At 35.7% G+C, this 16,465-nt stretch overlaps 2 protein-coding genes across 4 annotated transcripts; both read right to left on the reverse strand.

Moving 5' to 3' along the window:
- Nucleotides 1–742: 742 nt before the first annotated feature.
- Nucleotides 743–5,901, reverse strand: LOC132184186 (cyclin-A1-1). Its single transcript, XM_059597719.2, has 11 exons — nucleotides 5,474–5,901; nucleotides 3,840–4,221; nucleotides 3,518–3,654; nucleotides 3,314–3,406; nucleotides 3,008–3,141; nucleotides 2,764–2,839; nucleotides 2,569–2,645; nucleotides 2,451–2,484; nucleotides 2,126–2,275; nucleotides 1,862–1,996; nucleotides 743–1,163 (listed from the first exon to the last, which is right to left on the reverse strand). The coding sequence occupies exons 1-11, from the start codon at nucleotides 5,708–5,710 to the stop codon at nucleotides 1,101–1,103; spliced, it is 1,518 nt and encodes a 505-aa protein (XP_059453702.1). The 5' UTR covers nucleotides 5,711–5,901; the 3' UTR covers nucleotides 743–1,100.
- A 4,479-nt stretch (nucleotides 5,902–10,380) lies between these two features.
- LOC132184255 (cyclin-A1-4) lies at nucleotides 10,381–15,171 on the reverse strand. 3 transcript variants are annotated; one of them, XM_059597815.2, is made up of 12 exons: nucleotides 14,984–15,170; nucleotides 14,677–14,909; nucleotides 13,538–13,967; nucleotides 13,122–13,258; nucleotides 12,909–13,001; nucleotides 12,538–12,671; nucleotides 12,357–12,432; nucleotides 12,179–12,255; nucleotides 12,049–12,082; nucleotides 11,769–11,918; nucleotides 11,521–11,655; nucleotides 10,381–10,633 (listed from the first exon to the last, which is right to left on the reverse strand). In XM_059597815.2, the coding sequence occupies exons 2-12, from the start codon at nucleotides 14,878–14,880 to the stop codon at nucleotides 10,562–10,564; spliced, it is 1,542 nt and encodes a 513-aa protein (XP_059453798.2). In that variant the 5' UTR covers nucleotides 14,881–14,909; nucleotides 14,984–15,170; the 3' UTR covers nucleotides 10,381–10,561. The 3 variants fall into 3 exon arrangements, with proteins under 3 accessions (XP_059453798.2, XP_059453796.2, XP_059453799.2); XM_059597813.2 differs by having other exon boundaries at nucleotides 14,989–15,169; XM_059597816.2 differs by lacking the exon at nucleotides 11,769–11,918 and having other exon boundaries at nucleotides 14,989–15,171.
- Nucleotides 15,172–16,465: the final 1,294 nt, after the last annotated feature.

The raw sequence follows: 16,465 nt of genomic DNA on the forward strand, positions 1-16,465 counted from the left end.
GGCAATTGGGAGATTTGACTGCCTTAAAGTGGTTTTACTTTTGAATTGTTATTCAAATCGGTGGGTCACGAAATGAAACAAGAAGAAAGCATGGCTAGTGAAGAGTAGTTGAAGCTGCTGCTGCATGAGGCAATAGAGAGATTTGGCTACCTTAAAGTGGTTTTACTCTTGATACGTTATTCAAAGGGTTTCCACTTCATCAATAAAATTCTGATATGTTGATGTGTTTATGTTTAGTAATGGTTTGATTTTTATTATTTGCTACATTCCGACACAATTATTGTTTGTGAGCATTGGGGTCGTCTAAATTCCGCCCCTCCTCTTTGACGTATACCACCTTAATATACCATGATCTATATGTGATCAAATGGGATCCTAACAAATGGTTGACTGGTACGCAACCAAAAGATTTTTGAAATTTGAAAAATAAAATAAAATAAAATAGGCTAGTTACCATAAACTAGCTCCAATCACCCCTAAGTAAATATACTGTACACATTTTATCATCTATCTTCATTTTTCACCACGCTCTTTATCTAAATTTTTGGCAATTGAAAAAAGATCCATTATGTTCTTTATAAAAATAAAAAATTTAAATTTAAAAAAAAAAAAAAAAAAAAAACATTTTTAATGATTGTTTGGTGCAAAGGGGGGAATATATATATATTGGTTTTAGCATTTTAATGGGATTCTTAAGGTTCAATCCGGCCCTTCCAATTAAAAAGATCATAGCCCCGCCCCCATAATTGTAGATGGGGTTGTTCATTGTCGTCAACTCCATTTAACTGAGCAATACTGATTGATTCCAAGCTGGGCAAGCATTGGAGAAGAAAGAAGGAATATATCATACAAAGCTTAGGAGTTTATGTTGAGTGAAGCAATAGAATCATCAGCACAAACCCCAGAAGTATGCACAAATACTATGTGCTACATCAACATTATACAATATCGGAGTTAAAAAAAAAAAATTCCAATGCTTGGTTGGGAACCAACTAGCTGCTGTTATCACTGGCCTGAAGTCTACATCCAACTAAGGCATTGGACCCGAAACACACGTCTGGTGACTTCAATTCTGGAAAAACTCTGGAGGTATCGTGACTTCAATTCTGGAAAAACTCTGGAGGTATCGTAGGAGGGCAATTCTTCTTTGCTACATATTTGTACTGAACAAAGAATAATTAAGACATCAGTATATTCACCAAAATTAACATCTCAAAACCCCTTATTCGGCTTGCCACCTTGAATTAGAAGAGACAATTCGTCTTCATGTGTTAAGAGTCGTGTTGAGGTATCGGTATAAAACTATGGGTGTGTTTGTTAAACCCTTTTCCCCTAGACACTGTGGCCGGCGTTGATTGATATGAAAAAATGTTTGGTATAAAAAAGTTAAAAAGTGGGATGAAAAATGATGTGATATAAAAAATGAGAATGTTTTGATTTTGATTTTTTTTTAAAATAAAATAAAATGAAGTGAATAGTATTAAGGGGAAGAAAAGGGGTTTGACAAACGGTACCTATATAAGTCAATCATAACTTGATAAATTTAATTAAACAAGTCAGACTCTTCAACGTTATCCTACTAATTTCGAGTCAAGTTCGCAGGTTGTGTCAAAAATTGTTATTCCTTATATTGTGTGTCAGATTTGAGTCGTGTCAAGGTATGAGTATCATATGAGATATAGTGTCAAGGTCTATGAGTATTATAGGAGATATCATAGGATGGGTCAAACCATCAACTCTAACCCGTTAATTTTGTGTTAAGATTGTATTAAGTTCGCAAGTCGTGTCAAAAATAAAGAACTCATGAGAGTGTGTGTGGGCATGTGTTTGTGAGAGAGAGCGAGAGAGCCATTTTGCTTACCTTATGCTGACTGTATTTCTCCTTTATAGCGGGTAAGCTAGAACTATGGCTATTACAGCACAGGTGGTGGAGATCCTTGACGCAGTTACTCAAATCAGAAGGCTTGTAACGTGTGTAATGCTGCAAGGTGGAATTCTTTACCCCAAAAAAAAAAAAAAAAAAAATGAAATGAAAATCAAGCTTTCTTAACAAGGCAATGTTGTTAAGAAACAGTAACCTTAAACAGCAAGAAATCGACTAGTTCATTTAATATGAGGCACATACCCATGGTCTCTTTGCAGGGTAAAGTATATATTGGGCCAAGAAAATTGCCGAAGCAGCTATAAGTGAAGGGGCATGGCAGAGCATGCTGTACTCTAAGAGAGATAACTCTGCAATGTAGTTGGCTAAGCACTCTAACTGCAAGCATGGAACCTAAGGGAATGGCAGATAAAATACATCACAAAGAATCAAAATATGAGGGTATGCAAATTATAAACAATAATCATCTCTATACATTTATATCATATTATAGAACAACAGTGTTAATAATTAATTGATTAAATCATCCCATTTTATGAGTTAATTTTTTTTGAGATAAGAAAGATACCTCATTGATCCCTTGAGCTGCACGAACAAATCGCCTAATCAATGAATTCACAAGTCACTATCCGGACAGCGTACGTGAAAAATGCAGACATCATTAACAGTCATTTATTAGCCCTTACCTCAAGAAACATTTAGTTGTTGGAGCTGTCATTTCAAACTTCAAGTAATTCAAAACAGCAGATTCCATTTCCAAAACCTGCAGTATATGAAATGCTTCTGCTTATGCTGCTCAAGTAGAATATATATAGCAACAATGCAAGAATCATCTAGAAAAATCACACGTTTCAGTCAAGTTGGATAGATAGGACCCGAACCTCTTCCTTGAAGTAGGTGTTATCGGTTATGTAACAGAACTCTTCCACCTGGGGTGCACAAATCTCCTCATATTTTCTGCCAATATGATCATTTTTTCTTGTTAATACTACTGAAAAATGTTACATACACTTCCTATACTCTCTGATGTGATTGATAATTTTTACTGTCACTTCAGAAAGTGTAATTAGCATTTCTTAATACTATTTACTTGGTGAACATCATCAAAGGGAAATGTTTTCTTACGAGGCAATCATCATGGAGGCGACACCAAGTAACTGTAACCGTTGCCTATTCATCGCATTCCCTGAAAGATACCGATCTATGTAGTTTACAGTCAAATATAATGTGTCAGGTACAAGCCTGTACTCTTCAGCCACCTGCAGTTGTAAACCCCTTGATAAGGTTACAATTGTTGGGTGAATGATATTTCCAACAAAGATTTCACTATTCTAAAAATTCCCATTTCTAGAAGTAATTAAATTTCAAATCCCTTTGAGCACGTCTCCAGGGTATACTAAATATGTAAAACTTTCAAAAGATGTGAATTACCTCCACAAGCCAATCTATCAATATTGCTCGCATGCTGGTATTAATGTCCTTCTGAATTTTCTCCATGAAGTCTGTGGAAGGCCTTTTCTTTGCCTAAACAGATCACAAGAAGAAGAAAAACAAACAATGAGAAACAAAGTATAAAATCCATAAAAATAGTTGTGAGGAAATAGATTTTTATATGTTAACCCAAAACAAGCATACCTCAGACGCACGCAAGTGCTTGTAAATATCACAAGCAAAGGTTGCACAAAGCTGTGGATCCATGTATTTGTTATCAACATTAACAATTTCATCATCTGCTTCTATCTCTGCAAGGACATCTCTATTGCAGATATTCCCTGCAAGCAAATCAATATAAACCATATTAAGAAGACAAGGATGTATGAAATTATATTTGGCAGACATGAAAGTTAAAAAACAGGATATGAAAAGCCACAATTTATGGCAAAATCTTTGGGAAATATAAACATTATATGCATGTTTAATATATCAGACAAATTCAAAGAAAGCTCAAATAAAACACCTGTTTTTTCATCATGGTCTGAAATGAAGAGGTTGCTGAATGTCTTTCTGTTGATAGAATCAACTGCTGGAACATCATTGTTATCGATGTATTCAACTTCAGGGCTCTTGAAAGAATCACAAGTAGACATGGTTTCATCCAAAGAAACTGAAAGCCCATCTGATTTACTTGGAGAAACATCCATGCTGCACGATGCAGGAATGGCAGCAGTGCTGGGGACAGTTTCATCACTGCTGGGTAAAGATGTAACCTTGCTACAAGGAACAAGTGCACTTGATTTAACACTCGAGGATGCAGCAAAATTTCTCCCCGAAAATCCCATTATACCGGTGCTAGCAGGAGGTCCCTTCTTTGCCATGGAAATTTTAGTTGCGGATGACACCTTCAATTTATAAAATCTAGTAAAACACCCAAATATATGAACCAATACTCCTCTTTACAACTGAATGTACAGTGAGTAGACCAAAGTTCAAAATCATATCTACATACCAAGACAAGGTGAAAATTGAACTAAGCATTAGATTTAGCGCAATGCATAACAATGTCTTTGATGGAATTTGGGTTTTTTTTCTTTTCTTTTCTTGGTTAAATTACACTTTATAACTTAAAACTATCACTACTTTGAAACTGTTAGTATAACTTAAAATATTGAACTCATCCCGTCGTATTAGCTTAAACTTTTGGAATAAAGGTTGATTTATAAGGTATCATAAAAGAGGTCTTGAGTTTGAACATGTCTCCAACGAACTCACATTTTAATTAAATATTCTACGCGTTAGGCTTCAGCTATTAAGGGAGAATTTAAGCTCACACATAAGGGGAGTGTTAGAATATAAATCAAAAGATTAAATTCATCTCTTCCTATCGGCTTAAGTTTGTTTATTAAATAGTGATTTAACAAAAACTATCACCTTATTTGTAGTTACACCTCCAAATTAGTAGAATCTCATTGCAACTCAGGCCCTATAAGCTACTAATCCAATAGGTTCCTTATTTCTAGCTCTTGTTAAGTTTAAAATTTGTACAATGCAAAGCAAGCAATTCAAGACAGAGGTTCACCATATGAGTTTAGTGTCAAAAATATAAGCAAATAAATAAATAAAAGAATCCAGCAAAAGATCATTTCTGAATTGAAATATACCAATCAGCTCTACAAGTCCCCACAATTCAGGCTCTTGACATTTCCTGAAAGCACACACTCTGTTTCCCAGTAACAAGAAATAGCCTCAAACTTTTGGTACAGTTTGCTTTGGCTCCCAACAGACTCAGTTGAGCCAAATCAAATTGTTATATTATGCTTTATTTGCCCACAACTTCTCAACAACTAGTGGATCAGCCTCCATTTCCTTGAAATGGGAAAATCTAAAACATATAAATAAACGAAGAAGGAAGGGAGGAAGAAGAACAAGATGAAACATTTTATAACACCAAATGTGGGATAGCTACGAATCAAATGCCAAATATTTTGAATAAAGAAGGGAACCCCATAAACAAGAAAATTTCTAAAACCCCATCAAAATATAAACTTTTCTTCATATTCTTTTTCGTTTCACTGCGTTTTCTTGATTTTATTAGCTCTTCGCTCATTTTCCCAGCATCCCAACTGTCAATAACAAGCTTAAATAGTTAAATACCGGAGCACAAGATGGGACGAAGCTCCGTGAAGCAACGTGAGCCGCGTTCTTGGCATTGGTCAGGTCAGCGAGTGGAGCTCGCTTCTTTGTCAACGTAGTCTTTCCCACATTCTCCGACGACGAAGACGAGGAGGCGAACCGCTTTGGCAAGGACGATGAGGAAGACGAGGCGAGCCGCTTCGCCAAGGATGATGACGTCGACGATGAAAACGACGAACGGCGATTCTGGGTCGACATTTTGGATCAAAACCAATTCTTACCAAGAAGCTATCTTTCCTCTCTCAGGTTCACCCTTCTTTGACAGCTCAAGTAGGAGAGAAAGCAGGCTGAACCCCAAAGAGATTCACGCAGAGAGGGAGAGAGTCTTTAAAGAATTGTCGGATTTTAAAGAGACTTTCAGAGAAGCAGTGCAGAAAAAAGAGAGCGTTTAAGGCACTGTGTGTGTGAGTGTGAGAGTGTAATTTAATAATGGTTTAATCAGAATCTTGAGGCGGGGAATGAGATGATTTGAATTGCGGAGAGATCCTGGCCGTTGGATGGACTCGGTAATCGTTAGGAGCGGGGCAGTAGCGGGGACCACATTTGACATCTTTCTCTGGGTTTTCATATTGTCAAACACAGACAAATAAAGTGCCGCCACATACGCTTAAGTCATCGGTTACTGTTTCGAAGGTCACAGTCTGTCAGGTTGGGTTTTAAGTTTTTAAAATATTTTGAATTTGAATTCAAACGGTCACTGGATCTGTCTTTGGTAACCTAGGAATACAAATAGGCACAGAATATCATTGTCATTCAGTCATACATACATAGCCGAACTCAAAATCCTTGTAAAAATTCATACAAATAAAACAATCCTTCTAAAAAAGGTTAGAAATCAAGGGCTTGTTTGGGAATAGAATTCTTTCCAACATATTTCAACTTCTTTTTTTTTAGGTTGATTTGACTCTACTAACACCCAACTCAATTCAAAAAATTTCAACCAAACTAATAAAAAAACATTAAATACAAATTTTAAAAATTATGAAAATTCAAAAAAAGGGGTGGTGGTTGGAGCACCCCAAAGAGTCTAGGCGTGGCTGATCCACCCCCACCCCAATCACCCCAATTTTTTTTTTCTTTTTTTTTTTGTAATATTTTTTTTAAAAAAATTTTATTATTAGATTTTATATTCTTTAAACAATCCAAACATAATCTTTAACTCTCTTTTTTTTTTTCTTAAATTTCATAATTTTGAATTAAGTTCTGTTGAATAGAAAAAATCTCACACCCAAATGACCCCAACTTTTATCTAAATTTTATCTCTTTTTTTTCTTTTTTTTTAATATGATATGGCAGTATAACATGGTTCTATCAATTCTATCTTAGATCAGCCTTTGCTTAAAAGAAATTCACTATATTTATTTAACAATAACTAATTTAAGAGTGAATTGACGGTTACAGCAATATAGTAAAATGGTGATGGAATAATGATGTGGGTATATCTCATTACTCTTACTTATTGTGATGTTGTTGTTCGGTTTAGTTTGGTCTTTTTTATTTGAGGACATAAATTTCTTTCAAACTAATCTGAATGAAATATCCTCAAATCCATATAAAATAGTGCAAAGTATCTATAAACATTTGAAAGGCACATTAAATTCTTATTTTAAAGAAAAAAGATTATCGTCATTTCATTTGAAATTGAGAGGGAAAATAATCCTCTCCATTTCAAATCCCCTTCATTTCCTCCATTTAGTGCATTTAGGAGAATAATATTGTCTTTTTTTTAGGACAAATTTTTTGGACAAATTTATCCTCCTAAATGCACTAAATAGATACTCTTCAATTTCTTCATTTCATCGAAGAGGATCCGTCTCCTATTTTAAATAGGTTGAAAGATATTTCCTTCAGACTAGTTAGAAGGAAATTTCTGTCCTTTATTTAATGCATTACTCCAACTTATTTTAGACAATTAGATGATATGAACGACTGATATTTATAAATTTTAGAAACTCAAATTTAAAAGGAATTGTAGGGGATCTCAACTGGATTGAGATTCTCAAATTCATAAATCACAGTGATTCATGTCATCTAAGTGTCTAAAATAAGCTATGTTTCAGCATTTAATGACGAAATTTAATGAGGAAGTTAGGATCCTTTTAATTTCAAATGAATTGGATAATATCCAGTTAATTATAGTAGATGAGTATTTTTGTCTTTTCACTTTTTGATGGGACAAAAATGCCCCTCCACTATAATTAACTGATAATAATTAACTGAATATTATCCAATTCATTTGAAATGGAGATGATCTAATTTAATAAGACATGTTTCCTTATTAAATACTAAAACATGACTTATTTTAGACGCTTAGATGAGATGAACGGCTAAGATTTATGAATTTAAGAATCTCAAATTTAAAAGGAATTGTAGGGAATCTCAATTCTCAACTTAAATAGTATAATTACATAGGGGAATTGGATCCTCTCCGGTCCATAATGGACTGGAAAGTATTCAGTTCATGGCTGAAGTTTCTTTTCAGAAATTTTAGAGCCACAAATAGGACATATGTCCCATTAATTATTATTTTTTTTATTAATGAGACATGTCCTATTTATAGAGTAGAGAGGATCCAAATTGGACCGGAGAAAATACTCTTCCTGGTCATAGGAGATCCCAAAACTTATTAGCGATTGTTGTGATAGAGATTCAAATGTTTTGCGGATATGGAAAATACACAGCTCCTCTACTAGCATGTCTGTCTACTAAAAGCAGTCCCGTTGAAAAGAGACGAAAATTTTTCACTATTCAACCGCATAACCTACTGTTACTGTTACTCAACTTTCATCATAAACATAAAACCGCCATTCTAATTCAAATCAGGAATTATTTTGTTTTATTCTATGATTTTAGTGAGGCACAAAGCACAAGGACCAAGCATCTTATACAAAGAAAATGGACAAATTTTTTTTTTTTCTACAAAAAGGAAAATTATAATTATAAAAAAAGAAAAAAAAAAAAGAAAGTTGGGTTAGATGTGCAAGCCAATAGAAAATGACATCTCGTTCAAACAAACTTCAATTTTATTCAGACGAAAGGTTGCAGACTGCATTAAATTACACATCAAATATCGCCTACTCGCACGGTTGACACTGCTGCCACGTGAAAAATTTATTTTCATATTTCATTCAAATGAACCCCAAGTTCTTTTGAACCAATTAACTCACATAGATCTTAATTATTTTAAGGGTTAAATACTCCATACCCTCCTGGAGTTTTTCAACTTAATTTTTTTTTCCCTTGGGCTCCAAGGGAGTGGCCGAAACCACCCCCAATGGTGGTTGGGGGTGGTTTCGGCCACCCCCAAGGCTCCATGGGGGTGGCCGAGCCACCCCCAGTGGATACTGGGGGTGGTTTCGGCCACCCCCAAATTGCCAAGGCCACCCCCAATTTTTTCCCTTTTTTTTTTTTTTTTTTTTAATATTTTTTTAAAATTTTTTAAAAAATACATTTTTTTATTTTTTTTAAAAAAAATTAAATATATGCCACGTGTCAGTCATAACGGTCAACTAACGGTCAACTAACGGATGGACTAACTTGGTCACTTATCAAAACCACAGGGACCTCCTGTGATAAAAATGAAACCCCATAGGAAAAAAATAAAGTTGAGAAACCCCAAGGGGGTATGGAGTATTTAACCCTTATTTTAATAAAAACTAACACCTAAAGATCAAACGCCCATGAGCCAAATTGCAGTGTATCTATTCACTACATAATTACCCTTTATTTCTGTCACATTATATATGTTTTTATAAACTTTATTTCCTTTTTATATTTTTCCTTTTGCTTTTTTTAGTACATAACAAAGAAACAACAAATTACAACAAAGGGCTGAGCAACCCAAACAAAAAGCCCATAAACCACGTATCAAAATTGGTAAATGGGAAAAAAAAAAAAAAAAAAAAAAAAATGAATGACGCGGGATGACTTCTTGGACCAACCACAAAGAAAACGGACCACCAATTAAGGCGGTAATATATGATGTATCAAATATGATATAATCAAAAAGTCTAGAAAAAAGCACAAAACTATAAAACTTCTGCACTCCTCTCAAAACCTCGAAGGACGAACTTGAACAAATAGTGATGGTGGTAGTGACTCTTACAAACAAAGAAAATAACAACACAAAAACATAAACAAGACTAAAAGCCCATAACAAACAAGAAGTAAATAATATAAAAAAGAAATAAATATTATACAACAGCAAGGTCGTTTGTGGAAGGGGTGGAGGGAAGCCACAACAGAGGCGGTTGGCCCTTACTCGCAGGCACGTGTTGAACACGCGCCACTGCATGATGGTTGGATGGAGATGGAGCTGGCGGCAATCTGTAGTGGAGAGGCCCAGGAGTTCGGTGAGGCAGCGTGTGTGGGGTTGCAACTTCATGAAATAGACAAATCTGGTTTTGAAAAAAACCAAATCTAAAGATTTCAAAGAGCTGCCGGAATTGATACTTGAAGCGGATGGACAAGGCAATGACCAGACCAACTATGGAGGAGAATGAGACAGCAAAGTTGTTGATGTCGGATAAATCGCCATAAGCGATGGATACGGCCTCCGATGAGGCAAGACAAACCTCAAAGGAGGTATGTGGGGCCTCATATGAGGCATTAACGGGAAAGAGAATCAGTAGGGAGGGAGGTGGAAGTCGAACCTTCCTCCTCCCATATAGCAAGCATATAATTTCAGCATAAACATTCCTCCTAATTCATCATCCGCCGAGAAAATTTGACCACTAATGAATTACCAATATAATTAGGGTTCATAATCATCTTAAGTACTAATAATTCTTTTATCCTCTACTAGCATATCGTCTTTTAATATTTTTAACAGCACATAAACCGATGAAGGAAAGAGGAAGGAAACCCACTAGAAGAAATGGTTCTCAATACATTTAGGACCTTACTATTTACTGAAAATTCAATTCAAGCGCAACAACTGTACAAGAGGTAACCTTTGTAAGTTACGACTGAGAAAACAGTAAGATGAGAAGATCCCCTGACTACCAAACAGTAGGCACAGACCTACTGGATTCAAAACTTCATACATGCCTAGTGGCTCAGTTCGTGGAAGAACTCCAGAGGTATTGAAGGAGGGCAGTGCTTCTTTGCCACGAACTTGTACTAACAAAGAAAGAAACATGTCAGTTTAAACCAGTCCACATAAATAGAAAAAGAAAAAAAGAAAAAAGAAAAAGAGTCCATATGAATATCAATAAAAGGAAAAAAGCTACTTAATGCAAGTGATGAGATTCTTTTTGTAGCAATAATAATTTCAGAAATGATCTGTGGTAGCCCCTGCACCAGATGCAAACTTGCAAGACAAAAATGACCTGGACCCTCTAATTTGTAGAAAGTTTTGACCATTTGGATTAACCGGGCATTTGAGCATCTTGTGAAAATCAACAAATCTATTGAAAATTCAGTGCCCCTGCGTGGCCGCCATCATGGTGGTTGAGATGAGTCCACCACAAGTGCTCTGTTATGCTTTCCCAACAGTAAATATTTTGTTTAAAAATCATCAGCACAAATTTTAAATAATTGAGAAACATACTCCCCTCTATATGGTGATGTGATGCCTCTTATTAGACTACCGTGAAATGTTGATTAATGTTCATGATGAAGTAGACTAGTCCAGCACCTCTACTTCCATTTCAAAGAATGTACTACTTCAATGTAAGAACTGAAATATTTCAGCACATATGACCCTGTTTCCCATCGCCACACAAGCTTCATGATAATGACCAAGTGTCAGTTTTAGTCTTATACATCCTCACTGAGCACAGTGTGCATGTAAAAAGGCATTCTTGTTCAATGCAATCATGGCAAACCATGTCACTAAAACTTTCGATCTTCATTTTCATTGAAACTCTCTTCTAGAAACTCAGAAAATTGATGAGGCCCAGATAAGCATACAAAGATCGATAATTGTAGTACAGAGTACTCAAAAGGGGCTGTGCTAACTGATTTAAAATCTGTGGTGTTGATGCAGAGAGAGCGGTTCTGCATACCTTATGCTGGCTGTACTTCTCCCTAATTGCAGGTAGATTAGAATTAGTGCCTTTACAGCACAGGCCATGTAGCGCCTTGACACACTCACTCAAATCAGAAGCTTGATAAAGTGTGTGATGCTTCAATGAAGAATTCTGTATCAGAACATATACAAAACCAAAATACGTTATGTAAATTTATCAGAAGAAACGGAATAGCCTGCATCTTGGCTACAAGCAAAATCAGTGTAATACTTTCTCACACGTACCCAGGGTTCTTTTGAGGGTACAAGTATAAATTTGGCCAAGAAAGTAGCAGAAGCAGCTATTAGTGACGGGGAATAACAAAGCATGCTATACTCTATAAGAGATAACTCAGCAAGGTAGTTGGCCAAGCACTCCAACTGCATTGTTGGAACCTAGGAAAAGTAGCAGGTACCATCATCACACGTGATGAAATGACCAAAAAATGTTCTTAAACCAGATAAGTCGTGCAGGAATGACATAAAACTGAGATACTAAAAGCAATCCAGTCCAGAAAATATATACCTCACTGGTAGCTTGAGCAACACAAACAAATCGCCTGAACAATTGTCATAAATCACAAATGTCAACATCCAAAGCAACATAAATCAACTCCACATGGCATTTTGATGATATTAACAAAGGAAGCTAATACCTCAAAAAACATTTAGCTGTTGGGGCTGCCATTTCAAACTTCAAGTAATTCAGCACAGCAGATTCCATTTGCAAAACCTGCACAAATTACATTGGTCAAGGCTTATAGAGATGGGATAAATAAGAAAATTTAAGGAAGCATCTAAAATTAATTCTGGCAACATAAAATGGAAGCAAACCTCATCCTTGAAGTAGGTATTATCAGTTACGTAACAGAACTCATTCACAGTGGGCGCACAGATCTCCTCATATTTACTGGCAACACAATCACACCTCAAGTTGTTAATAAAACCTAGATAGGCAGTTCATACACATACAGCAAAACACACACAGTTCAGCACATCTACAATAAAATCTTACGCTGCAATCATCATGCACGCAACACCAAGCAATTGCAACCGTTGCCTATTCACCGAATTGCCAGAAAGATAACGATCAATGTAGTTAACTGTCAAAAATAGTGTATCGGGTAGAAGCCGGTACTCTTCAGCAACCTGCAGTTGACATTAGAAAGTAAGATAACCAAAAGACCAATATAACTGCACACTTATAAAGGTTATTTTGATGATATTGACAAAGAGTATTTTTATATTGCAAGGTAAATCACACTTATTAAGATATTTTGTGCTTATTGAGGAATACTCATAACCCTGAATTGTGGAATGGAGAAGGGGGAAAATTTCTTGATTATATAAATCACCATGGTAATATCATCACCCACCATAAATTACCTCCACAAGCCAATCAATCAGTATTGCACGCATGCTAGTATTAATGTCGTTCTGGATCCTTTCTATGAAATCTGTTGAAGGTCTTTTATTTGCCTAAAACCCCACGAAATTCAGTAAATCACAAACGGCGGAAGTTAGGAAAGAAAAATGGACTTTTAACGTGATAGGAAAAAATATTGCTCATTCTATACAGTGTGGAAAACTATGCTGAACCTCGGATACACGCAAGTGCTTGTAGATATCACAAGCAATGGTTGCACAGAACTGTGGGTCCATGAAATTGTTATCAATATCAACAACTTTATCCACTGTTTGCATCTCCATAGGTATACCTCTCTCGCAGACGTACCCTGAAATCAAGATAAGAGAAACTACCTTAGAAAGGACACAAAACAAAATACCCCATATTTGCAATTTGCAGTCCCTTTGCCTTTTCTTTTGTTCGCTTAGAAGAAGCGAAAAAAAAAAAAAAAAAAAAAAAAAGAAGAAGAAGAAGAAGATGTGCAATTTACAGCTGTTGAAAGTGAAAAAAAAAAAACAGAAGGAATCAATGCCCATGTTGACCAGCATTCAATATCAAATCCCTATTTACAACTTAAATGAGATCTAAATCTTTCTGAAGAAGAAACCTGCTTTTTCTGCATCGTCTGAAATATAGAGACTGTTACTCGTCTTCCTCTCAATCAACGTAATTGCCGAAGCGTCCTCATTGTCAATATATTCAAATTGTGGACTCTTCAAGGAATCACTGGTAGACATGCTCTCATCCATAGAAACAGAACCACTAACTGATCCACTTGGAGAAACATCTATGCCTCTGAGTGCATGAAGTATGCTACTTGGAGAAGGAAGAATGGACTCCTGGCTGCATGGAGCAGAAAGGATTGCAACACTAGCCATAGGTTGACCACTTCCTGGGAAAGATGTATTCTTGGATGGAACCAAGACATTTGATTTCAAGCTCGAGGATGCAGAGAAAGTGTTCCTAGGGAAGCCTGTATTCTCATTGCAAACAGACAATTCCTTCTTAGCCTTGGACATTTTAGCCACACATGGTACCTTCAGATATAACAATTAGTTAAATCTTTCTCTGAAATTTTAAAATAAGTAGACAGTTCCCTCTATATATGTGGTAATATGCTTGAAATATCAAATACAACTCACCCTTTCCAAATATCAACGCATTGTTCATCTTTTAGAACAGAATCATTGAAAAATGAGACATGCTATACATCCTCCTTGGTCCTTCTCTCATCATCCCACTTTTCAAAATCACCATTGAATCTATGGGGTTCATGTGGGTTTTACATATGGGCCCCATATATCTAATGATGATTTTAAAAAGTGGGAGGATGAGAGAAGGACCAGGGAAGGAGATGGATCATTTTCCATTGAAAAATATGCAGTCACCACTCATACTGATACAATGTTTAGAATCCTACGCATTATTTACATGCATCAAAATTCCCCGACTTGGAAAGGAATGTAATCAAGAAATGGTCTGATTTCATTAAGAAAACAAGTTCATTTCTCATTTCTGATTTCATTAAGAAAACAAGTTCTTAACAATGTATCATTTCTGAAACAACACAAGATCATTTCATCCTACCTTAAACAATAAATATTTGTGGATTTAATCAAAGACATTATCGTGAATTCAAACGCAATTAAACCATTTCACAAAAAGAAAACATAGCCAATATGTATTAAATTCTCATTTCAAGAAGAAGAAAAAAAAAAAGGTTCAATTCAGAGAAACTAAGCGCACCAGAGGCTTGGACGAAAGGAGCGAGGTTCGTGAATTACTCTTAGACCCATTTCTTTGGTTAGAGACGTCCGCGAGAGCGGGTCGCTTCTTTGCCAATTGGGGCTTGGCCGCCCTGGTGACCTTCTTGATTGGATTTTCCGAAACCGAGGTCCTCTTGGTCGGATAAGATGAAGATGGCGGCGGACAGCGGTTGCGGGCCGACATCTCGGATCGAAACCCTAACCCGAATTGCCCTGCAAGAATGTCATGGCTTTATTATCTTGATCAAAAACCAAGAAACCAAACCAAGAAAGGAAAGAGAACAAACCGTACGTAGTATGAGATTCTATTGTTGGAGAAATTAGGTTTTGGTGTGAATTTAGGGTTCAGAGATTCTTGACGGATTTTTGGATTTTGTTAATATTTTATGGAGGAAGAGATAAATGGAGCGGGAAAAGGTATGGGTTTGAAAGGATGAGTGATCCTGACCGTTCGTTCAGGGATGGAGGGATCTGGACCGTGTGTTGGGTGCGGAAATTCTTGCGGATATTTTGAAGTGGAGTGGGAAACTGCGCTTCGGTGCAATCTTCGTGAAGAGACGTCTTGTGGGGCCGCCTTGGTGGGGACTGATTTTGACGTGTCAATGAAATGCAGCGTAGATTTAGTTTTTGGATTATATCTTGTCATCTTGTGTATTTTTTGCAATTTTATTCTTTAAAAAAAAAAAAAAAAAAATTGCCACTTGTAAGGAAGAAGCTTGAAATTATTACGGACAGGGGCTAATTAAGAGTAAAAAATAAAAATAAAAGGTGAAACGTCAATTACCTTCTAACGTTCTTTTTGCAAACACTCTCTTAATATTCAAAGTCTCTCATATTAGTGTATTGAACTTTTATTTTATTTCAGTTATTCCATTCCGTTAAGATTTTTTATTTAGGGTTTAGGGTGTAAAATACCTAAAATGCCCTTATTTTTTATTAATTTTTTTTTTTTTTTTTTTTGAAAAAAAACTCTTGATCTGTGGATTCACCAATGAATCTAACACACCCGTATTGTGACCCTTTTATTATTATTATATATATATATTAAAAACAAAAAAAGACAGGTGACCTGTGGAGGGTCACCTGGTGGCCCACGATGGGTTACCAAGGTGATCCGCTGTGGGTCACCAAGTGACACTCCGTGGTTGGTGGGTCAATTTTTTTTTTTTTTAATTTATAAATAAAGATAGATTTGGAATTTTTACAAATTTTAGGGGTATAAAGTTTTTGAAAATTTTAAAAAATTTAAGGGGTATATTTTGATTTAACTGCAATATCTAACAGCAGTGAGGTATTTGGAACTAAAAGAAAGTTAAATACACCAAAGTGAGAGACTTTGAACATTGAGTGAATATTGAAAAAAGCGCGTAAGTTCATGGAGGATAAGTGAAGTTTTCCCAAAAAATTTTTTTTTTTTTAATTGTTACTAGGGACGGACTGATTGAAAAATGAAGTGAATAGTATTTGAGGGTGAGAGAGTGTTTGAACAAACACCCAACCAGTCCCCCTCCCTCAGTCCCAGCCACTTGTAGTTCACATGATGAAGTGTAGATGCTATATAAAAATGTTGAATTTTGTAACATGCATTTAAATTTTTTATTAACATTTTAAATAGTATCAAGCATCCGGTTTGGTTCCAATATTAAAAGAAAAATAAAGTGAAGAAAAAAAAAGGAAATGAAATGAACTTAGAACTATAGTTAATTTCCGATCAAATATACACTAATTGATCTAGTGGGAAACACCTTGTATAGCAACACCAACAGAAT

The sequence above is a fragment of the Corylus avellana genome, chromosome 7 (assembly GCF_965113065.1).
Source record: "Corylus avellana chromosome 7, dhCorAvel1.hap1.2, whole genome shotgun sequence".
Taxonomy (NCBI): domain Eukaryota; kingdom Viridiplantae; phylum Streptophyta; class Magnoliopsida; order Fagales; family Betulaceae; genus Corylus; species Corylus avellana.